Consider the following 24779-nt stretch of genomic DNA (forward strand, 5'->3'; position numbering starts at 1 on the left):
GAAAATTCGCGGACAAGCTCGAACTCGGCCAAGTGACGTCACTACAACAAAATGGCGGCTGCGAAGGTAAGTTACTGGGTATCTTTGTTAGCTCAACTCTCGGGGCTACATTGAACACATTTGCCTTGACTAATACCGTATTAGTAAAAGCTTTCTTTTTTCTCAAATTCTAAGTGATAATTGAACAATTGAACGGGATGGTAATGTGTTTGAATATGTTTTTATTACAACACGTGGAAAGTTAAGCTTGAGCTTGCATCTGTTTGCATCGCTAAGCCTATTTTGCATTATTGAACTTAAATTAAATTTACCTTCGATAGGAGCATCAACACACGTTGTGTTTCTTACGAAGTGAAGGGAAAGAGAAACATAGTCACGGTAATTAAACCGCCCAGTACAGCTGAAAAATATCATGCCTCCACAGACGTTGACAGATCAGATGAAAACTGAAGGAATAATCGAACTATTTAAATAAATTGAGCCCAGTCTACTAAGTGGAACTGAATCAAGCGATCGAATACTATAGTTATAAAATGGTAAACTATAAAATATCGTTGCTGTCATTATTACTGCCTACATGTTGGAGTATTGAGGTACATGTATGTGGTATTCTGAGTTTGTTTACATTTAAACAGGATGCTGTTGTTATTATTTTGGATGTGGGGCCGTCGATGTGTCAAGCTCCCGCAGGTCATTCCACATCGCTGGAGGTTTCTGTGAAAGCAATCAATATGATCATACAGAGAAAGGTACATGTGTGTGTAGCTGTCTAGACACTCCTGCAGTGTGATGAGTATGGGCAAAACACTGATATTCTTCTCAACGAAACTAAGGGTGTGTTCCTTTGGAATGATCTGGATCAGGATCAGTGATCCAAGATCACTCGGATCATGGTTCATCAAAGGAACTGATGAATACGTGACCAGAGTGGATTCGTCGGTTCCTTTGATGCACCATGATCCGAGTGATCTTGGATCACTGATCCAAATCTGGATCACCTCAAAGGAACGCACACTAAAATCCACCTACTCTTACATGAACATGAAAGATACCTCTCAAATCCAGAAATTCTGAAGCACATATGTGTTCCCATTACAATTATTGAGACCTAATTGTAAACAGGCCAACTAGTGCGCTATTCAGGCTAACATTCGCACTATTCAAGCCAACCTTGAGCTATTCAAGCTTAACTTAAAAAATATTTAGTGAAACTTGTACATGTATACTAGGAATCAGGCAACCAAGCATAATTCTAATTTTGGTTCAAAATTGTAAACATTTACAAAAGACATGTAGACCGAGTCATTATTGTTTTGACGTCACAGCATGACTAGTCCCAGGTCCTGAATCTCGGTGGTTTCTTACCCAACTGAAAGGGCTAAAACCAGATGGCTAAAATGCGGTGAAGAAAAATGAAGTCCAATTTGTTTTTTTTGATTTCCTTGTCATGATCTCATGTACAGTGTAGATTCCATCAAGGAAATAAAAAAATATCTGTCATAGACACTTTTTTCTTTGTTTAAAAATTTTTAAGTGTAGTTTTATTTTTACTTTCCTTTAATGTTATGTAAGCGAGTGCAGGAAAAGGCTGATTTTTTTTCCATTTATTGCTAGGCTTTCCTTTTCCCTTTTTGTCTTAGAAGAATAACATAGATTAGCTCATCAAACAAAGTTGTTTTTGCTATGCTGCACAAAACTAGTCTGTGGATTTTGGTATCAGTATGTGCGCACGCACCACTGTTGGGTTGAACCGCCATGTTTGAGTGTTTGTGTTGGTGATGTACTAGTTAAGAGCCAGATTATTCCATGAGACACAACAGTTTGGATACCTGATGCCTGTGCTGGAGTTTTTTCCACTTTATGGCAATATTTTGTTTTCAATTTTAGATTTTTGCAAAGACAAAAGATGAATTTGCTTTGATTCTGTTTGGCACTGAAGGTACGTGTATTGTTATTTCAAATGTTTTTCAAATTAAAATGAAATTCTTGATAGTCTTAATTTAGGAAGGATTCAAATTTGCGATTCTGTTTTTTTCCTTGCTGAAAAAAGACATGCACAATTCAAGCCTATCAGTCCAGAATCACCAATGGCAGAGACTGAAGTAAAGAAGATTTATACTATTGTAAACTGATCCACTATTAGTATTCCGCTTATCTAGGCAGATCAGTTATTGTTTGAACTTTACAAATTCTGAATAATTTCTAAACTTACCCCTCTCGCCTTAATGTGTGTTTTCTCTGATTTATGCTGTGTTTGAAGATTCAGAGGTAATGGAAAGGTATCAAATTACACAGTTACATTCTTTTTTCCTAAAAAAATATCATAAATCATATTTATCTCAAGAGTAGCTGGCATGTTTGGGAGTAACAGATGGCAATTTTTGCCACTCCCTGGAGCTTATGGAAAACACTGATACTGTTCCTTTGCTTTGATCGGCTTAATGTCATTTTTTATGATGTGGTAATATTGAAGGTGTGGTTTATATGTATGTGTATTACACAAGTTGTGTATTAACTTTCTTGAACAAATGTTTTTTTGTTTTTTGTTTTTTTTTAGGAACATCAAATCATCTGAATGATAATGATGAAGGCTATGATAATATAACAGTGGCACGTAATCTTGGTTTACCTGACCTCGAACTGCTGCGATTTGTTCATGAACAGATTACACCTGGTAGTGTATTTTTATTTGTTTTCTCTTTCAATAATCAGTTGTTCAATGAGAACTTACATTGCCCATAGGTCTGCTTTTACATGTAGGTTATGGGAAGTGAATATTAATGGCTGTAGGCAAGTGTGAAACTGTAAACACTCAGGGCTGTGGGGAGGGAGAACATGTGTAGAACTTGAAATGGATCTTCCTTTGAAACAGATGTCTTATGATATTTTTACAGGATCTAAATTCATTATTTTAAGTTTCTTGTCTAAAGTAATGGTAAAGTGAGATGGAAGTAGGCTGCTGAAGATTGGCCTGTAGCTGGCTGTTTTGGCCAGCAACCGGCCCTTATTGACAGCCCTACAGCAGCCCTGTACGTTGTTGGGTACAATATTACTTCAGGCAGTGAAATTTTTCTTTATCTTATTATTTACAGGTGGTGTTGAAACGGACTGTATCCTTGACTAAATACAAAATTATATGTTATAAAATTATGCATACATGACTTGTACATGTGCTGTACATGTGTTGCATTTAAATCGCTTTCTGGCTTTTTCAAATGAGTCTGAATTAGTCTACATGACTTATTCTGTATGGTGTTGATCATAATCAGAAAAACTACATGCAGTTCCTTTAAATCTTTACTGGCAAGGACTTTTTCCTGTGTGATATTTGGCCTTAATTCATCTTTAGTCATTGATGCTATTGTAGTTGGCATGGACTTGTTGCGAGAACAGACAAAGTGAGATCAATCTTTAGTTTTCGCTTTCTGTTAGCTTTTTAATACATATTAAGTTAAAGAGTGAATAAAATAAACATTTGGAGCAATTTATTTATTGATTTCAGAGGCAAGAAGTGCGAGAAAAAGATGTACCTCTTTTCTGACCTTGGTTCACCATTTGGTAATGACCAGCTGGAGGCCATTATTGATGGCTTAAAGGAAATGGAAATCCACATGACATTAATGTGAGTGTGGAACTTTTTAACTTCCAGATTCATGGGGATGTACTGTAGCCAACAATATACAAAGTAGGCACCTTCCAAATTTCCCCAAGTCTTTGTTCGCTAGTGAAACTTCATTTTCAATGGCGAAATTTAATGGCTCTTACATGTAATGGATCATGTGTACTAAAGGCATCCTTGGTCGAGTGCTGATCAATACCCTTGAATTTGACACTCAATTGATACTCGATTGATACTTGATCGATGCTGGATTGACACTCCATTGACACTCCCTCGACACTTTGGTTGACCCTCAATTGATACTCTATCAACTTCTCGGTCGACAGTTGGTCGACAAACAACTAGTTTTCAATCAATACAGATAAGTCGATCGACAATTGGCCGACTATAAACCGATTGTTGATCAAGTGTCGATCAAGTGTCGACCGAATATTGATTGGGATGTCGATGGAGTACTGATCAAGATGTCGATCAAGGGTATCGATTGAGAGTATCGATCGACCTTAGACTGCAGATGCCATTAGTATGTGCATATCACATTGTATTTATGTAACTACATACAGAATGACTGTCAAAAGTAGCCAGCTACGAAAATTGCCGCCTATTTGATGATCTTGGCCGGCTAGTCGGTCTGAGTTATTTGACTGATTCTTTAGAAAGAGATGACACAATCAGTCATCTAGTCCAACAATAAACCTGTCTACTTCAAGACTTTGTGACAACCCTGTACATGTACTTCCCAGAATCAATTAAACCTTACAAGAGATGTACTTGCATACACTGTACAGTTTTACATAGTGTGAGTGTGGTTCTGCCTTTTTTTTTCAGGAGGGAGGGGTATGGTGGTGGAAATGAGGAAGCCATGTACATGTAAAAATGAATCCTAATACTGGGTGGCGACAGGTTCTGTAAGAATAAGACAACCCCAGACATGGCCTTAATCCTGACCATTTGTCCTTTAGACACATACATGTATACTGTAATAATTATTATCACTGACAATTCTTTGCATGGAATTTACAAACTAGAGGACCAGATCTTCATGGTGATGATAATGATGATGGCAGTAGTGGCATTGATGAGAGTGGACCTTCAACATCAGCTGCTGATCACAGAAAAGAGAAGACTCCACAACAAGTTAGTGTAAAACTGTTATTAATAAATAATATATAGATATAGCCAAGCCTACAAGCAGAGCTCCTGGGCTGGGTTGTTTAAAGCCTAGCTTTAGCTTAATATTTACTTTTGGTACCTCAAGGGAGGATGCTTATTTCTTTTTTGAGAAAAAACTGAATGTTCAAAAAAAGTCGTTGTCCCTGGATCTAACAAAGTGCATTAACTTATAAAGTGATTACTTGTCTTGTCTGTATTGGCTGAATTTTTTCACCTACCTGCCAAGCATGACTTTTTGAAGTTAAAAGAAAAAAGATCAGTTTTTCGCAATCGTTTCGCTGCCATGTGATGCTAGAAGCAACACCCAAACGAGGTTGGCCCGGCCACTCTAAAACTGCAAGATGGCTACAAAAACATGATAATGTGAAGGGCACAAAATACAGATGATGCTTTGAGCTTTAATTTTAACAAGCTTCCTATTGCATAAAAAACGTTATTAGTGCAAACTTGAGTGTGAAGTTACTCTCCGTCTTGAAGATTTATCGATAAGACACAATGCCAAGCTTGTTTGTCCCAAGCTGATTGCTGTAATCAGAGAAACCAGCGATATATAATCAAGTAGGTGGCAGAACCCTGGCAGTTGCTGACTTGTTTTGAAAACACTGTATAAGCACTCTTAACCACCTTTTGTATTTTGCCAGGTTTTGTATAGGGTCAACCCCCAAAATAGCCAACAAAAATATTCAACGAAGAACTTTGCCAGGTTTCTTAACCATTTCCCTCTATTAACTGTGGTTGTATCCCAATAGTCATTTTAGCCTGTTCCAGGCTCTTGGTCAGTGGGGATGATCGAAAAAGCGGGCGCAGGACAAGCAGAATCTTCCCACGCCCTCTACTTTTTTTACCAGAGCCCGCTTGTCCCGCACCCGCTTTTTCATCGCCACTGACCGAGAGCGTGGAACAGGCTATAGTCATTATCACCAGCTGGAAAAAAAATCCTTACTAACATGATTGATAATATTGTAATTGAACTGAGTGGAGTGCAGTTTGGTCTGAAATCATACGCATGATTTCAAAATCGAATGAGCCTGCAACATTCTGGCACTTTTTGAGGGCATAAATTTCAGTGGGGGGAGGGTATTCAAGTTGTTGTTGACTGAAGAACACTGTTTTGTTGAACATACTTGACCTTGTTTGTAGGTGGCTGGTGAGAATTGTATGAGGCAGTTATTAGAGGCTTTAGATGGGGAGACATATTCCTTCAGGTGCTCTTTTATTTGTTTAATGCCACATATAACTGCTAACATTTTAGTATTTGGGGATAAGAGAAGCAAGAAAACTCCCCTCTTCTAGTCTTCTTTCTTTGTCATGTAGTGACCACTAAAAGCTTAGAAAATATGAACCACTTGCTAGGCTATTACCGTTTAAGAAATAGAAAACTTGTACCATGTTTCTTTCGAGTTATAGAAACACAAGTGGAAGTTTGGGAGAATGAGAAATGCTGTGGGAACATGAGCTGACAAGCCGTAATCCCAAGACCATCACACTTACCATGAGCAATTTTTCAAGCACATTTTTAGTTATATTTACCTTAATTTGTTTTTAAATTTCAGTCATGTTCTTCCAATGCTGAGTTTTTTCCAGACAAGATCAATCAAACAAACAACAGTCTTCAGAGGACCCCTGGAAATTGGCTCACAGTTGAAAATTAACGTCTATGGATACTTAAGGGTAATCCGTCCAGTTCTTAGAAATTATTCCAGATATATTTCCTGAAAAAAGCCAATGCCATGCAAATAATTTGTATAAAGCTTGTTTTGTAATAAAAACTAAGAAGAAAGAAAAAAGAACGTCTTTTCTAATGGCCCTTTAGAGTCTGAGTTTCAAGTTTTCAAAGTTTTGTCTCTTTTTCAAAATAACTTTTTTCACTGTTAAGGTGAAAATTGTGAGCGAGCTTTCACGTTGTGCGGATTTAATTGCTATCATTTAAAGCAGTTTCCTTGACAATCCGCTCAAAACAATCGTAACACAGCACAAAATCAGCCGTTATGACATCTGTTCAGAGTATTTATTTCTTGAACTGTGATTTTAAACACAGTTTTTCTTTCAGAATGGACAAATGTGGCCGTTTGAATTGGAAAGGTTGAATGTTTGTTTTAAACGAACACAGCATTCGGGCAGCTGAATAAAGTTCCTTCTGAACAGATAATCCCAACCGTTCAAAAACCTGAATCCCATCAGACACCGTTGGCCAATCGAATGGCTGATTAGTTTTGTGTGAACAGATAGCAGCAGCCGTTCGAACAGCTGAATACTATTTTCCTGAATGGGTGATATTAGCTGTTCTAACCACCGCAGTTTCTTTCAAAGGAATAATATCAGCCGTTTGAGTGGCTGCATTTTTTTTTTTCAAACGGATAACCTCAGCCGTTCGAACGTAAAGCTATTTTTTCGAACGAATGAAGATTTTATTCAAATGGGTGACCTCAACCGTTCAAACGGATGACGATTTTTTGCGAACGGATAATTTCACCCGTTTGAACGGATGAAGATTTTTTTCGAATGGATAGCAGCTAGAAATTTTTCTGAGCGGATGATCCAATCTGTTTGAATGGCATCCCATTGATCACGAATGGGTGACAAATGGATGACAAACAGCAAGCAGATGGTTTTTAAGCGTTGAAACAGACAGCTGTAGTGTACGTTTTCGCGTGAGAGATCACATATGTAAGATAATTATAGAGTGATAAAAATATAATTAATTTTATGAATTTAACTTAGAAAGAGACCTAAAACAATGAGGCACAAAACAATGTTTTGCAGCTCTATCAGAGGCAGTTACAGATGTACATTACTGCAGAGCTGATTTTGTATATATGCTCTTTAATGTTAAAGGTTAAGGAGGAAAAATTGGCATCATGGAAGAAGCTGTCAGCTGTGTCGCAAATGTCGCCAAACCCTGACACAATGGAGGTACAAATGCAGAGGTCTCATCACTTGAATGATGAAGATGATACTGAAGTTGACAAAGAAAATGTTGCACAAGGTATTGAATGAAATTATGTAATGGAAAAAGTTTGTGAACAGTGTTCATGTACATACATGTACATAACTATTCTGACTTTCAATTACATGTTTAAAAAATATTGCATAATTAACCTTCTTCCTGCTGCAAACTAGGTTATCGATATGGAAAGACAATTGTTCCGTTGACCAAGATTGACAAGGACGGCATGAAGCTTCCCACAGAAAGATGCTTGTCAGTGCTGTGTTTTACTTCAAATGAAAATGTAGGTGGTTGTTAAGTAAAAACACTACACGTCTAGCTTTCTATCTCAGCAGAAAACCAGAAAACATTTCCCTGCTGTTTGAACAAAGTATCTTTAAATAATTCCCATGCGTAATATTGTTGATAGGTTAACTTTTTTATCCTCAGCTCTTTATCTACATGTACTTGTACAGTCATGTAGCCTAATATAATTATTGAACACCCCTCTCTCACGAATTAACAAATAAAGAAGCCTTGACTGTGCTCTGTTCTGTTGTTAAGCACGCAGGAAGCAGTAGAGCCTGAAAGAAGTGTAGGGGAAAACACGAGATGTAGTCAAGTGTTTTTCCCTACTTCTTTATTGTTGCTTCCCACATGTTCTGTTTTTATTGCAAGTAAATTGTTAGTTGCCAAGAGAACAGAAACTTGTGAGCATTTGAACAGTCACCCACCCCTTCCTCCCTCCCCCCCCCCCCCCCCACAAATGTATTGTTAATAGTTATTATTTTAATGAGCTGAACAAAATACCTTTTGAACAAAAATTGAGGCCTAGGGCTTACTATCGGAATTTTAAGTTGTGTTTAAATAAATAGAATTAGTTATAAATAGTTTCACTTTGAAATATAATTTCTTTTGCAGATTAAAAGATACCAGTACATAAGCGAGAATGTTGTAGCTTTTGTTCCTCAGCCAGGTGACCAGGTAATTAATTATTACACCATCTGATCACTTTATTGCAATAAACTAATATGAATTAAATATGTAACAGCCAGGCTAATGGCCAGTTCTCTTTATGAGACACACCTGTGTAGGTATCATGAAGACATGATTGATCATTGCAGTTATACACAACTTAAACAGTTATGAAATTGAGCCTGCACCGGTATCACAGAGGTCATAGGTTCGAATCCCATTCAAGCCTGAATGTTTTTTTTCAGGCTTAATTTGATAACTGCTTTAGCTTAAGTTGTGTGTAACTGCGAAGATCAATCATGTCTTCATATCTTTCTCTGCATGTAGTTCAAATAAATGACATTTTATATATTCACTTGTACATGTACACCTGTACAGAGGGAGTAATATCCAGTCCACAATGATGAATACAACTACTATGGTTCCCTGCAGGCAAATTTCATAGAGGGAATTGTCCATTTACAGATAAAAACCCTATTTGTACAACCTGTAGGTTTAAAGGAGTAGGTCACTCCAAAAACCGTGTATTTTTTCCATCACCAACAAAAAGTTCAGAGTGAGTTGAGTTACTCACCATTGCTTTAGCTTCAGAAGTGGATGCGATCCCAATGAAAAAGAAGTGAAAAGCTCGACACCAGAAGCTGCATTTTGAAAGGATATTGAAGGCCAGGCTGCATATCCGTGACGTCATTCCGTCCGAATTGACGCAAAGCCCAAACGCTAAAGTTCTTTTTTTCTGTTCAAAATTCAGTTGTGAGCTAAAAAATTCAGCCCGGGCTGGAAAAGGAACCAAACAGAATAGGGAAAGAGGAGTGACTTTCCTTAACTTGCCTAAAAAGAACAAAAAATTGCCAAAGAAGTGGTTTGAACAGCTACGTCAGGATGAGAGCTATGAAGCCACACATTGGAAACTTAACTGCGCTGATCATTCTTCACTTTCATCTACAACCGCAGTTCATATATGAATTATTTCATATAAACTTCACATCGTTTCACTCCTCACGGGAAGATATGAACTCAATTAAATTGACCTCGCTCCCAATGTGTGGCTTCATAGCTCAGTTGGTAGAGCATCGTACCGGTATCGCGGAGGTCACGGGTTCGAATCCCGTTGAAGCCCTGATTTTTCAGGCTTCTTCTTTCCAATTGCTTAAATTGGAAAATTAACTGCGATGATCATTCTTCACTTTCATCTACAACGGCAGTTCATATATGAATTATTTCATATAAACTTCACAACGGTCACTGTGAGTAACTCAACTCAATGTGAACTTTTTATTGGTGGTGGAAAAAAATACACAGTTTTTGGAGCAACCTACTCCTTTAAGCTCTTGTTAATGTACATTCACAGTGTTAGTTACAATCAGATGAGATGAAATTAGCATTCATTAAATATTTGTTTTTTTTCAGCACGCAGCAGTTGCACTGTCAGCATTTATAAATGGCATGTATGAACTTAACACTGTAGCAATTGTAAGATATTGCCGACAGAAGAATGCTGCTCCAAAGCTAGGTTTCCTGTCTCCACACATCAAGCAAGACTATGAGGTACACATAAATAGTGACAGAAACATTTCAATCTCTTTAGTCAGATACTTAATTTAAAGATTCATACTGCCATGGTAACTGCAGCTACAGCTGTAGCATCGGTTAGAGGACTCTGACCCACACGAATGTGGCCAGGGTTTGACTCCAGTCTGGTTCCATATCCTTTGTTGGTTGAGTATTTAATTGATTGTTACCTTACTTACTCAGGGACTTTTTCTTTAGTTACCTTAGTTTTCTTCAAAATTCCAATTTGGCCTGAATAGGGGGCCCACATTGAAATCAACTTGCCTGCAATGATGCTGCTTCATCTCAGTTCTGTACTTTACAGTGAAAACATTTTGTTTATTTCCATCTCTTCCTGTTTGCTACAAGCATCAACTCAGACCCTAGACATGTGCATGTATCCTCCAGTTGTAGCTGTATAGTTACATGTTGTCGGCAAAAGGCAAATAAGTAGGAGTACTGTGTTAGTCAGGTAAAATTTTCAGCAGTCCTGAACCTTGGAGTATCTTCCTGACTCAAAAGTGGTGGCCCTCCTGTTCTTGCAGTTATTATACTCATAGCATATGGGCGGGTCTAAAACCTACATAAAAACAAAGAAAACTAAGCTTACTGACCCCACTGTATTAAAACATACGCTGTACTTTAATATTTTTCTTTGCATAATTAACATTAACTTGATTTTCACTTGACTCCAGTGTCTCCTGTTCACTGCACTGCCATTTATGGAGGACCTTCGACAGTTCATGTTTGCACCTCTAAATGAAAACAAGAAATGGGAACCCTCTAGTGAGTCAGAGGACATTAATTTATTTATTATTATGAAATAATTTTTATCATTGATTATTAGTTTAATATTTAAAATTATCTCAAATTTAATTTCAAAATGTTTTGTACTTATATTTATCATATTAATTAATTACATTTTAGCATTAATTATTACTGTTTATAACTTATTGTAGATTGCTATATATTATGTACTATATAATCTGTTATTTTGTTGGCTTGTGTGTCTTATTTTTAGTTTCTCAAACACATTTTTTTGTTCTGAAAGGAGACAGAGAGGGCAAGATGTTTTGCACCCTGAAGCAAACTAAAAATAATAATGTCTGAATACTAAAAACATGTACTGTTTTTACAGAAGAAGACTAACATACAGTATACATGTAGTGTACTAGAATTTTTAGCATTAATTTATTAAACCTGTCAGTGATAGGTTCACATTAATTTTTAAAATTATTGTCTGGTTCAAAAAACTGAGGAGTTATAGCAGGAAATAACAGTTACTGTGATATTTTGAACTTGGAAGGGGTACAAAATTGATTGCTCAGGAGATTTCTATTTTCTCTTAAATCCTAAATATAGTAACACCTTCTATTTTACATGTAATGTAAGCAAATAAGCACACTCTTTCTGAATGGTAATCACCAGGCGAGCATATTTTTAATACTTTTAGGAGAGCAACAGGATGCTGTGGATAATCTCATCACTGCTATGGACTTAACAGATGCTCAGAGGTGAGGTGACTGTGTTTCATTAGCAGTGTTACTTTGATTTAGATAACTTACTGCATTGTCTTATATTATCTCTTAATCATATGGTAACAGTGTACTTTACTTTACAAAAATGAGCAATGAACAGAGAAAATGCTGTGAGTCATAACCTTTTCCACAAACACATAGTAAGTCAGCTGCTCAAAAAGCATTGTTTGAATTTACTTGTACACTGGCCGCCAAACTCCTTGATACTGAAGATTTTATATTATTTTATGTCCTGCAAAACATCTAGAATTTTATCTGACAAGGCCAAAACCTTGTTACATATATTGTGACTGTAATTTAATGATAGTCTTACTGGTTGATTTATTTTCAGAGATGAAGATGGGCAGTCAATAGAAGCACTGAAATGTAAAACAACGTTTAACCCAGTTCGACAAAGAGTTTTCCAGGTAAACATCAACAACTGATTCTATTTGTAATCCTTAGACAGTGATATTGTAGTGCACATAATTATTCTTTTTTGCCATGCATGCAAGGTTTTATTTAGAAATGTTAAAGAATTAAAACCAAACCATCAATGTTTGGCCCCTTTAAACTTAATTGCTGTGGTCAATATTTTTTTTCATTGTTTTCAGTGCATTCAACATCGTGCTCTAAATCCAGATGACCAGTCTTTACCAGATTTGGAGCCTGTTATTGCAAGGTAGACTCGCATTGTATTTGTGTGTAATATTTGCGAAACAAGAAACTCTGATCATTCGAACACTGACTGCCATACTCTAGACTTCCACATTCCTTGGTTACTTGACCACCAAATTAAGCTCATCCAGTACATCCAGCTCAGCTGCTTGCATAGTGACAATTGTTATTGTACATTCTCAGAAACTCATAAAACGTCACTTGGCATCTTAAAAATTTGATTTGAGACTGGCTTTTAACTGGCCAGCATTATGAAAGTGATTGTGGTGTGACTACCGTATTTTCCTGTGTATAAGTCGACCTTTCGAGACCTCAAAAATCAGTCCAAAAATTTGCCCTCGACTTATACATGGGTCAAAACTTGAGATCCAAGCGCCAGTCAAATAATTAGCATAATAATTGTCTTTCAATGTTAACAAACATGTAATAAACAGCAGTACAGTTTACAGTGTATGTTCGTTTAGCGATCTGTTTCTCTATATATATCAGAGCTTCAAGTTAAAATGCATCAACATTGATCCGCGAAATGTTAACCTGAATCTCGTAGACACTCACTGGCTTAATTTTGTCATAACGAACCAATATTTTTCCTGTAAATAAAGCTGTAGTCAAGCCGCTCAGAGAAAACATCCTCCGTGCTCTGAACTTGTCTGCTTAGTAACCTGGCAGGATACGAGTGCGAGGATTTCAAGGCTTGGCTACCAAGTTCCCAACACACGCGTTGCACTTTGTTTATGGAGTCATTTTGAAAGTCTTGAGCTTCTTTGGTGTTTTGCCTGTCTTATAAAGCCACTTTTAATCTCTTTGCACTTAAAAAGGTTCATTTGAAATCCTTATGTTTGATTTTGTGAGCATTTGACAAAAATTATTATCGAAAAGTCCACATGCACGTGTTGCTAAACTGGGTAAAACGCTTGTATACGTGCCATAATACGCTTGTTAAAACTGCATGTTGAAACTTACTGTCAGTGATTTGTTCACATATCTGTGGTAACTGAAAGATAATTCTAAGAAATACAAGATATGTTTTCCAAGAAATTCTTACCTGGAAATTAAGAAAATCCAGCTTTTGGCCTCAGAAATTGGGGGTCGACTCATACACAGGATCGACTGATACACTGGTAAATACGGTATGTCTGGGCCAGAAATCTCTCCAGGAAGATAAAAGATGCTTTTTCTGAAATAGTGCCTTCTCCGAAAAGTGCATTCTGGCTAATTCATCGATTTGGCAGTCTTGTTTAGAAAGCCGTTCAAAATTTGTTGTGTACCGTATGATGTATATAAAACTTTCTGTGTTGTATGTTACCAACTAAGGGAAAAGTTGTTCTTACAGCTACCATCCTTGTTGATAATTTTAGTTGAAAAATAAACCACAGGAGTTTCCTGACAATTTGCTTTCTTACTGGTAACTTCTCTATCAATACTGAAAATACCAGATAAGGCAGAGGACAGCTACATGTAGGGCATTGCAAGATGAACTCACAAATAAACTGAGTAAATGACAAATGAACATTGACTAACCCACTGACTGCCCACTGGGAAAAGGATTGTTTTGGAAGAATGTAGCACAAGAGAGTTGGGGTGTCACTAGATTTCGAGTGTTTTCCATAATGCCATAGAACCTTTAAAAGTAAACCACTGTAAAATAATGTTATTTGCAGTTACTTGGAGCCCAGCACAGAATTCAAAGCAAGGTGTGCTCCAGAGTGCACCAAAGTAAAGGTTAGAAACATAGGACTCTTTTTGTTCCATATTTAAGGAAGGAGTTTGCACAGTCAATGACTCTGCGATGAAGTTTATTAACAAAAATTGTCATTGACGGTTAGAATGAACTGATTGAAATTTTTTAGTGCATCTGTGTTTGTTGTGTTATTAGGATATGTTTTGTCTTGTAAAAATTGAGAAGAAGAAAGGAACTGCAGCTGATAGCATCTTCAAAGCAGTGTATGTACATTGTATATGTATGTTGATGTCATAGTTAAGTGGTTGATGGATTATTTATTTTGTTTTTTATATGTTGTTTAGGGATGTTCTTTTGTAGGTTTATTTGTTCTTAAGGTCAGAATGATTTCAACCTGTAGATTGATTTGTTTCAAAGGGAAGGGTGAGTCTGGGACCAGTAACTTACATGTATTGGACCAATGAGTATGAGGAAATTTACAATGACTGCTTGCATGGCATAGTGGAGATGATGGTGGACTACTAAGTCAGAGAAGAAATAGAGGGGGTTAGGGTTAGAGTTAGGGGGGATTGATATGAGATCCTGCCAGGGTAGGGTAGGTTAGGGTAGGGTTAGAAACTGAGAAGGGTGAGTGGTGTGTGTTATTCTTTTTGAGACCCCCCCCCCCCCCCCAAAAAAAAAAAAAAGAAAAAAAAAATTAGAATTTAACCTATATGTAAGCTGAAACAAAGTAATCTAGGTTGAAATAGTTCTGACCTAAAGAACAAAATTAATTTAGCTACAACATAAATGTACCGCCAAGATCCGAAACAGGTGGAAAGTTTCTATCTAATGGCAGCTACTAGTCGTGTGCCTGATTTCCCTTGTTCCCAGCTCTCACAAGTACTAGAGGGGGTGGGGTGCAGAGGTAGGGTCTTTGAGGAAAGGTGCTGGCATTACTTCTCACTTTTTACTTTTTTTTACTTTGGTCTTTACTGGGGTTGTTTTAGGCATTTAAGGTGTGGTGGCGTAATGGTTAGTGTGCGTTTTACTGTATATTCTTTTATTACAAGTCAAACAACTACCAACATCACTTTGCAACAACATTTCATTATCTTTAGTGGAGATGAGTCAAATGGTGAACCATCAACCAGCAGAACAGATGTTCAAGATGAAACTGATTTTAGCATGGCAAGCTTGGCAAAGAGAGAAGTCACACAGGTATGTGTTAATTATTTACCAGGGTTCTCCTGAAAATTTGAAGTAGAGGGAGAATAACTTTGAGTAGGTGGCGAACAATGCCGATAAAAAGACGTGGAATGGTGTTATTGGAGCCATGTGGAGGGGGGGGGGTAACCGCAACCTTTTATTGGGGGGTCCGGGAGCCTCCCCAGAAAAATTTTGAAATTGGGGTTCTAAAATGTGCATTTCAGTGTATTTTAAGCAATCATGGTTTTGTTCCTTGTTAAAGAAAAGCAATTTCACCAAGAAAAAAGAAGAAATCTTCGCACTTATTTGTTCTCGAAAATCCTCCATGTGCGAGCCAAGCACTGGGTTGCATGTCACTATGTTTAAAGAACTAATTAAATTACGCGTACATTCACTGGAGATAAAAGAACTAATTTTAATTATATTTTTGAAAGAAAACAACTTATGACCTTCATTTGTGCCATCTCTATTTTCTTTTCAATTTATCCCTGGTACTGAACAGCGATTGCTGGGTTTTCGCTTCATTTTCAGAGGAAAAACTGAGCTTTAACTTCACCCCGGTTGTCAAATATTCAGTGCTGCTGTCACGGCTCAGTGCCCACGTCACGTTTTTGGTGGCAATTCTCACGGCCCGAATGATTTCAGATTTCTTTTATCTTACAGCTATGTATTTGTTGAGAAAATTAGACATATTGTTTTTATGCTTAATTTTATTGACGGATAGGCTCACATTGTTACAAATAAAATTTTTTTCATAATTTATTTCCTATAAGTGGCCGGCGTGCCAAGGGCGACTAGATGGCGAATTTTGCCGGTCGCCGGAGCTTACGGAGAACTCTGTCTTTACCCCAAGGGTATTCTCTTCCCCAAGGGCTGCCAACCAATTTTAGAATGATCCTTCAGAAAGAGTTAGAACTCTACTGCAAAAACCAAGCTCTGCAGCCACAGCCACACAATGTAGACAAAAGTTGCAGCAAAATCAGTAAGCTCTTTACTAAGGTATACGTAAAGTATAAACTTTACAATTTACTATTGAAACAATAAGCTTGATTTGTGAACATTATTTTGTTTCCATTTCATTTTACCTCCATGTTTTCCTTGGACAGAATAAAGGCAAAAACAAAATTTGTCACTCTTGTTGCTAAGTGGGTATACCTTCTGATATTTACCACTGTGCCAGTGCAAACAGTTAATGTAATTAAGGACAAACAAGTTGCTGATTAATCCAGTTATGTCTACTTTCAGGTTGGTACAGTTGACCCTGTTGGAGATTTCCGCACTATGATCAGTCAAAGGGATGAAGATAGGTTTGATGAAGGTATGTTGTCTCCTCAGTCCCACAGAATTGGCGAACCATTCTTGAAGTGAGTCATTTAACTTTGCCAAAATATCAACTTTCAGTGTGCAGAGATTTGAGATATCTTAAACTAATAAAAGATTAGCCAAGTAATCTTGGTTCCAGATGGCAGTGAGTAAATATGAATTTTGTTATTGCAGAGATCAAATTCTGCAGAAAAAAGTAAAATGTTGAAAGCAGTTACCCATGCAAATGCCGAGTGTTAAATATTTATCATGAAGATTCTCCAAGAGGATTATAAATATTATTTTAGAATTAAATTGTGTTCATATTAATTTTTAATACTATTCTTGTTAACTTTGCTTTTCCTTTGTTATTAAATGTTGCAGCTGCCAAACAGATGAGGGAGCGTATCCTGCAATTAGTTCTGGATTCATTCAGAGACCAGTTTTATGCTAAAGCCTTAGACTGTGTTAAAGTTCTCCGACAAGAGGCCATAAAGGTATACATGTTGCATTATTAACTGCCACTCAGGGTCAGATCAACTAATGTAATGGGTTATTTGAGGTTTCATGTTAAAAAAATGGCAGGATTAATGCATTTAACATTTTGCACATCCTTCAGTACGAACCTCGTCATTTAAGGGCCTGTTTACAAGGAGGGAGGGTCACCCTAGCAGGCAGGTTAACCCTAGCTGGAGGGCAAAAGATAGCCCGAGTTTACAAGCAAAATTTTACAACCCGGGACAACTTAATGCGCGGTTACACTCAAAGGGTCTGGAAACAATTAGAAAGTTAACTGTGGGAGGTGGGTTAACCCTACTTGAAGTGTTTACAAGGGAAAAAGTTAACCCACCTGCCAGGGTAACCCTAGGGCACAGATAGGGTAACCTGCCTACCTGGGTAACCCTACACTTGTAGCTGCCTTGTAAACACAATGAAGAAAAAAAGAGGAAATGTATGAGTGCTGGTGTAACCCGCTTGCTAGGGTAACCCGCCTTCCAGGGTAACCCTCTCTCCTTGTAAACAGGCCTTAAGATGCCTGTTGATCCATGTAAACATTAAATTAGTAGGTAAAGATGTTGCTTGATGTTCTTCTTTGTTTGATATTTGAAGTGTGATGGTCCTTAGGATGGCCACACAACAAACTTTTTCGAAAGTCATATTAGCCAATCACAGAGCAAGAGTTGATTGATGGTCATGCCTCCTTGAACAGTACTAGTGTTGAGCATGGTAATTGGTTTATTGATGGTTTGCTTAATCGTTTTCTTTCGTTGAAGTCAAATAGTTACAGATCAAAAATTAATGAAGAAAGTTTCGCTGTTACCGCCGAAGAACAGTATTTTATTTTTGTTTTATTTTGATTGTGACGTTTCGTGTCAATGACATGAAGTAGCTTGCAAAACTTTGTAACCACCCGGACGGACTCACGTGGAACTGATTTTGTAAAACTTGGACGTGTCTTTGGTTATTAAAAAAGTGTTAAAATCAAATTTGTTGTCGTTATGCGAGTTCATTGGGGACTAAAGAAGTAGCGGCAACATTCGCCCTTAGAGTCCTTCATTTCCTAAAAGTAAACCCTGAAATGACTGAATGCTGCTTTCATTTACAAATCACATTCTTTGTTTGCCTAGTTAATTATTGGAACTGTTGAATCAGGATCATCAGTTGAGAATAATCTACAAAAACAACACTGAACAACACAATGAACTAAAGTTGCAATATTCTATGACATACTAAAATCGTGTTCCTTTGACATTTCATTCCAAAGCATTTAGACCAATTTTAGGGCCTGTGCAGTACCATCCTCAGATTCCCAGGGACAGATAGTCGGGTCAGGGGCAAGTTAAACTGGACAATAGCAGTGTGAATGAAAGTTTACAAGAAGTAATGAATGTTTGCTCTTGCATGTATTGTTTGCACTGCTTTCACCCATTTGACTTCCTCCTGACCTGATGTTCTTCCCCTGGGTCCCTGAGGTCAATGGAATACAGGCTTTGAGAATTCAATCCTATGTTAAGTGCTCTGGATTGTTTGGGTAAGAGAACACTTAATTTCTTTCAAGAGTTTCCAGAATTGAGTATTTGCAAATGTGATCATAGCGACTCTCAAGGAAGTCACATGAACATCTTTCTAGTATACAACCCTCCGACAGTATATCTTTCCTTACGTCAATGAAATGCTGAAAATGGAATTCCACAAAATCTTAATATCTGGTTGCATACTAAGAGAAACCCAGTTTGATTTGACAAAAGGCAGATCCATCAAACAAATTTGTACCCCATGATTGGCTTACTTGTATGATGGTGGCTTAGGTAAGGTGGATCATACTGTAATTTATTGTCACCGAACTCTTTGTGTATTTCAGAAATTACAGTGTATGTAGTGTTCTTTTGGTAATAGTTATACATCAAGGGTGTTGCAATCATCATTATTAGATTATAGGTGAATTGCCATCTTGGTTCATGTTTTAAACAATTATTGGATGAGGTTTTGTGATATCCGGAATAATCAAGGTCGAGGTCAGTGTTATCAGCCAAAGCCGAAGGCTGAGGCTAATAACAGTTTGATTGTTGTAGTGATTGATTATTGTCATATAAAAGCAACTTAACTACACTGTAGCTGTATTCCTTTGTAAAATAATTATATATATTTCTCAAATCTGCTTTTTTTAAGGCTGGTGAATCTGGAATGCTAAACAAATTTCTTCAAGAAATGAAAGAGAAGTTAATAAACCAAAGAGGGCATGAATTTTGGCTTCTGTTGTCTAAAGGTTGGAGAATGATTCAGTCATGTGTACACATATAGCTATAATTTTTCCTTGAATAACATAAAGAAATGAAAGACGTTCATCATGTGTTTGATTTAGGAGAATTATATGTGTCCACCAGATCACAGAGAATCCATAATACTGGTAATCCTTTTCACAAGTCATAAACAAAATCATTACCTCCAGACATGACAGAAATAATTTATTGTGAGAAAGAGACTTGCTCTTGCAAATTAACATTTCTTTGTGACAAGGGTGTACTAATTTAGCCAAATAGACAAATCAGCTTTAGTAACCAAATCATGGTTACATGTAATAGAGGGAATGGTTATGAAGCCCAAAAAGCCTCAAGGAGCAAACAAAGATGCTAAGATGTTGGAAGGTCTGGGAGTGTGCACAATATTTTGTTTCAACCAAGCCAAAAAGGCAAACAAAAACATATAACAAAGAACTTTGCCGCTCTCCACGGCAATTCCCCCTATTAACTATTGAAAAATATCAAGCTCAAGTATCCATTTCCAGGAGAAACTGAAATAGAACTTCTGGGGAAGATGTGCAATGCTTGTCTGCCCGTACAAAATGGGCAGTGCTGTTGCAGTGCTGCAGAACAGCTTCAGGAAGTGCTGTAAACCCGCTGTGAAGTGGCTGGATGCAGCAGTCACAAATTTTGGCTGCTAAATGCTGCCAAGAGCAGCCATTTAACTGCTTTAAACAGTGATTTGACAGTGGCACAGACATTTTCAGAAATCACAATCAGCGCTGCGGAAAGGCTGTAAATGGGCTTCAAATATGCCAAGAATGTGTTTACGAGATATCAGTTTACAGTATATCGGAAGCGATAAGAAGTGCTTTAGCAGCGGTGAGGAAAACTCACAAAATTGTGATTGTCATTGCGTGATGGCTGCAAATTGGCTTCAAAAATTTAAAGAATGTAGATATAGAATACGATGTCGCAAGAAATTGATGACTGTTTAATTGTATGTTGCAGATGGTTAAAAAGATGATCAATTACGTAGATGCCTACTAATGCAGTCGGGAAGTGTTTTCCAAAAAACTAGATACCAGGCAGTCTGAAATTATTATAGCCTGAATTTCCACGGAAAAACTAATTCAATAGACCAATTTCGATACCTGGCAGTCTGAAATTATTATAGCCTGAATTTCCTTGGAAAAACTAACTCAATAGACCAATTTCGATATATTAAAATTCAGCCTAAAACAATAGACCTCAGTACGAGGCTCTGGGAATAACTACAGAGTTTGTGGAGTTTATTCCACAGAGCCTCGTGCTGAGGTCTATTGTGTTGGGCTGAATTTTAATATAATTATCGAAATTGGTCTATTCTTCCTTAGAGTAGCATATCTTTGTTTAGAAATGTCAAGCACTTTCGAGTATTATTTTGGCTTTGTAGTTGAGGAAATTTACAAATTACAGTTGAACCCCTCTGAGAGTACTCGATATTTGTTCCGAAATGCTAAGCGATTCTAAGTAATGTTTTGGTTTTGTAGTGGACAAATTCTCTTAGCTTCAGCATACATACTATATGAATCTCGACTCACAGGTACAGTTGTTAAAAAAAGCTAGATACCCGACAGTCTAACATTTTAAACCATGAAGTCCTTGACTATTGGGAATGTTCTATTTTTTCAATTTACATCTATTACAAACCCACTTTTTTAACTGGCCATCGAATATCGACTGAATAAGCTCCTTTAAATAATAGCTTTATAGCCAACAGTTCTGAGAACTGTAAACTCCGCCATCACTCAGTAGGTCTTCAGTCACTTTGTCATGTTATGTGCTTCCATGCCCTGGAAATGTGAACAAATGTTCAATCTAGTTAGAGGGCTGGTTAGTTCAGAAATCCCTTGACATTTCTACACAGATGTCAAGCATTCTCATCAGGTTGGAGTGAAAATTTTGCTGGAAAATCGGAAAGAATTTCTGACTGCTGGATATATATATATAGTTTTCTTCAGAGAAAAACCAGCTCTGCCAATTTGTGAATTGCAAACCCAAAACATTGCATAAGATAGTTTGTTGTTTCTCACCAAAGTTCAAAATACTCAAATACTGTTGGGAGGTTTCTAATCATAACAATTTATTTTGTGGAAATTAATTATCTATGAATTTTTGACTGCTGGGTATCTAGTTTTTTGAACAACCACGACCATGAGTCGAAATTTTTATAGTATGCCGAAGCTAAGAGAATTCGTCCTCAACAAAACCAAGACATTGTAGAATCATTTGCTATTTCTGAACAAATATAGAGTACTTTCAGAATGTTAAGGCGCAATCATAACTATTTGGGCAAATTTTGTGCCTTAAGTCACGCATTCCAGAATTGAAGTACAGCAAACTGCGAAGAAAAGGGTTTACAACATACCTGAAATTGCTGTAATCTCTGAATCATAAAGCGAATCCTCGATTTTTTGGCCTGATCTTCTTTCCCTTCATTTTACAGGGCAAGTAATCCCTTCCTTTAGTACACCATTAAACTTAATGTCAAGGACAATTTATGTCATCGGTCTCCACAACACTGAACTGTTTTTCATCGATCCAGAAAAAAAGTGCATCACATCACCAAAGATAAATAGTTCAACTATCTGTATCACAAGGCCAACTGAAACCTTCTGCTTCAATGCAACAGCTTCAATATTCAACTCAGCTCTCGATCAGTTTGAAATTAGCAGGCCAAGGGTCAGTTACAATGTATGCACGCGATACACTATATTTTGATTGGCTTAAGCTAACTTGATTGACATTCATGATTAAGGATCAGGTGTGTACAGTAGCAGGTCACAACAGATTATTTTCAATTGGTCAAAGATAACTGCCATATCAAGGCACTCCAGGCTCTCTTGTATTGTTTGCATCTACATGCCTCCGTTAACTGATGAAATACATGTACTGTATAAAACCCTGAACATAAAAACTGAAAATAATTCTTGCCACCTGACAACCTTGCTGGATTCGTGTATTGCAGTTGATTGAGATGAACCAGTTTTTCCAAAGTCTTTAACAAGGCACTTGCTTTGTCACAAAAGGCATGCTCTGCACGCAACAAATCAGGCGGCGCATCGCATTGAACCATGCCACCAGTGATTGTTTTTAAGTGTCAAAATATGTTGATTTACTAGTTGCAATCTAGCAAGATTCCTAGTTTGTATAATCTGGCAATTTAGGGCTATTTATAAACTGCGCTTTGCAGCTGCTAGCAGCTATTTCACAGCTATCGGTGGGCTGCCAGACAGCTGCAAAATGTTGTGAAGCGCTTTGAAGGGCTGCACAACATTTTTGCAGCCAGCTGCAACTTTACTTTGGCCGTGGAAAGTCTTGTGAAGCGCTGCAAATTGGCTACATATCAGCTGTACAGCTAGTTTGAAGCGCTTTTGTGGCACTGCACAGTGCTGCTCGTTTCGTACGGGTGTTATCTTTAACTGAAAAGATTTGATGTTATGCATGTAGAAGCAGAGCATTATTACTTTCTGTTGTTTGGCAGAACAAGTAACACTGATCAGTCAAACTGAAGCACCTGACAGCAACGTCACTGAAGCTCAAGCTAAAGAAGTGAGATTTGTACCTTTATACCTCTGTACATGTAAATATTCAACTCGTGTAGCTGATACTAAAAATTTTCCCATTTTGTGTTTAACATTATTTTTTCTCATGCATGTGCAGCTGTATATGCATCATGTAAATTCCTGATAAGAAAATCTTTTTTGTAAAGCACAATTTTACAGGGAAGTTCTGTTCTTGATTTCATGTGTACGTATTACCTAGGAAACTAATTATCTCATAGATAATACAATGTACATATATTTGCTTCAGACAAATATTTTCAATGTTTTACTTAGTTCTTGGAAGATGGAGCAACTGAGGAGGAAGAAGCTCCTATTGATGACACAATGGAGGATGCTGATGATTTGGTATGTACATGTACTGTACATGTATTTACTTTTTTACATCTGTATTTTCAACATGAAAATACAATTGGAGTGATTGCATACTCATAAAACTATGAACATGAAGCTAAGTCCAGTAACAGAGTACTTGTCAACTGCTTTTTACAACAAAAGTTGTACCAGAATTTGGCTAAAATGGTTTAAAGAAATACGCATCAGTAACGGAGGTTAGGAAATGTTCTGATTACCTGTATCACACATCAGGGGTTTCATTTAACATTTTTAACAGAAGGGCAACTGGTTTTCATGCACAGGCGGGCAAAACTATTTGATTTGAACTTCTTTATAAGAAGAACTTTCCACTAGATATTCAAACCAGGGGGGCAAAATCACCTTCACAGGCGGTCATTATGCTCAGTGCCCAGTCCTTAATGAAACCCCTGCTAGCTTAAACTTTTCAACTGGCAAGTGGGTATCATAAAACCACACAGTGAATTGGTACAATGTAAATTGCTAAAAAATATAATATGTACTGGGTGATACTGTTAACTTATTTTATCTTTTTGATATCCCAGCTGGAGATGATGGAGTGACAGTGACAGCAGTGCACAGAAGACAATAGCATGTGCCCGAGTATACAGCACTTCAAAATTGGATGTGTCTCAATGCACAAAGAAAAATGAGCATGTCTTGTTTCAGTCATCTTACACACTGGATGTCTGCCATGATACTAAAGTGATGCTTGAACTTGCTTAACAAACATCATTTCTTTGTAAACAAGTAAGGAATATAATATAGTTCCATTGCCGGGGTAACTTTCAATGACTGCAACTGCATTAGTTCACAATGATCTTTTGGAGGGTTTGGATGAATGCAAGAACACAAAGTGTGCTTGAAGGACTTGATTAAATAATATTGATGATCAGTGACATTTAGTTATAGTATAACTTAATTACCACTTACACCGGCAGATAATCTGCACTCACAGATAAACCACACCCAGAGTTAGGCAACTGATAGGAGAAATGCAGCTATATTATTAATTTACAAGTACAATATTATGTTATTATTTTGTAATAATTACTATCTTGTTGAAATGTGTAAAGTTGCATGACTTGTATGTATTTTGGTTCAATAATTATACAGCCTTTATGAAAGCAGTCAAGATTAGCTTTCCAGTGAACTTCACAATGAAGAGGATTCATATTAAATTTGACTTGCTCAGTAGTTCAGTCTGTAACCATTTCTGATCTCTGTTTTTGGTTAACCAAGTTTGCAAGTTGGCATAGATAGACTTGTCTACCCCTTTTAGATGTGAACTGAATGACATGCAAGATCGTATATGAATAAACACTGCGGAAAAAATATTGGTGTGAAACAACAGATGGGAGTCATGTTAGCGGGTCATGGCTGGTTTCTATTGGTTCATAATAACCATAAGCATAAGCAGTTCACACATGCAGATGCAGTAAGATACATGTATGTTGCTTGTGCTTATG

The 24779-nt window shown here is 37.1% G+C and overlaps 1 protein-coding gene across 1 annotated transcript; it reads left to right on the top strand.

The window, feature by feature from the left end:
- LOC110045775 (DNA repair protein Ku80-like) lies at positions 1-24507 on the top strand. The gene is made up of 27 exons (XM_089298903.1): positions 1-66; positions 636-749; positions 1888-1939; positions 2558-2674; positions 3093-3110; positions 3350-3398; positions 3503-3622; positions 4648-4756; positions 5933-5997; positions 6346-6463; positions 7628-7778; positions 7913-8022; positions 8640-8702; positions 10104-10241; positions 10940-11030; positions 11698-11758; positions 12114-12189; positions 12376-12443; positions 14101-14161; positions 14316-14383; positions 15221-15320; positions 16554-16626; positions 16995-17107; positions 19281-19377; positions 22878-22945; positions 23233-23304; positions 23856-24507. Exons 1-27 carry the CDS (start codon positions 52-54, stop codon positions 23871-23873), a joined length of 2205 nt encoding a protein of 734 aa, XP_089155029.1. The 5' UTR covers positions 1-51; the 3' UTR covers positions 23874-24507.
- The last annotated feature ends 272 nt before the right edge of the window (positions 24508-24779 follow it).

This window comes from Orbicella faveolata, unplaced genomic scaffold (genome assembly GCF_042242905.1).
Source record: "Orbicella faveolata isolate gen_17 unplaced genomic scaffold, um_ofav_v1 contig_34, whole genome shotgun sequence".
NCBI classification, from domain to species: domain Eukaryota; kingdom Metazoa; phylum Cnidaria; class Anthozoa; order Scleractinia; family Merulinidae; genus Orbicella; species Orbicella faveolata.

Excerpts from the sequence above, each read along its gene's own strand:
- LOC110045775 (XM_089298903.1), top strand. Across the intron at positions 8,703-10,103 it reads TTCCTCAGCCAGGTGACCAG|CACGCAGCAGTTGCACTGTC; the intron begins GTAATTAATTAT and ends GTTTTTTTTCAG. Across the intron at positions 17,108-19,280 it reads TCCGACAAGAGGCCATAAAG|GCTGGTGAATCTGGAATGCT; the intron begins GTATACATGTTG and ends GCTTTTTTTAAG.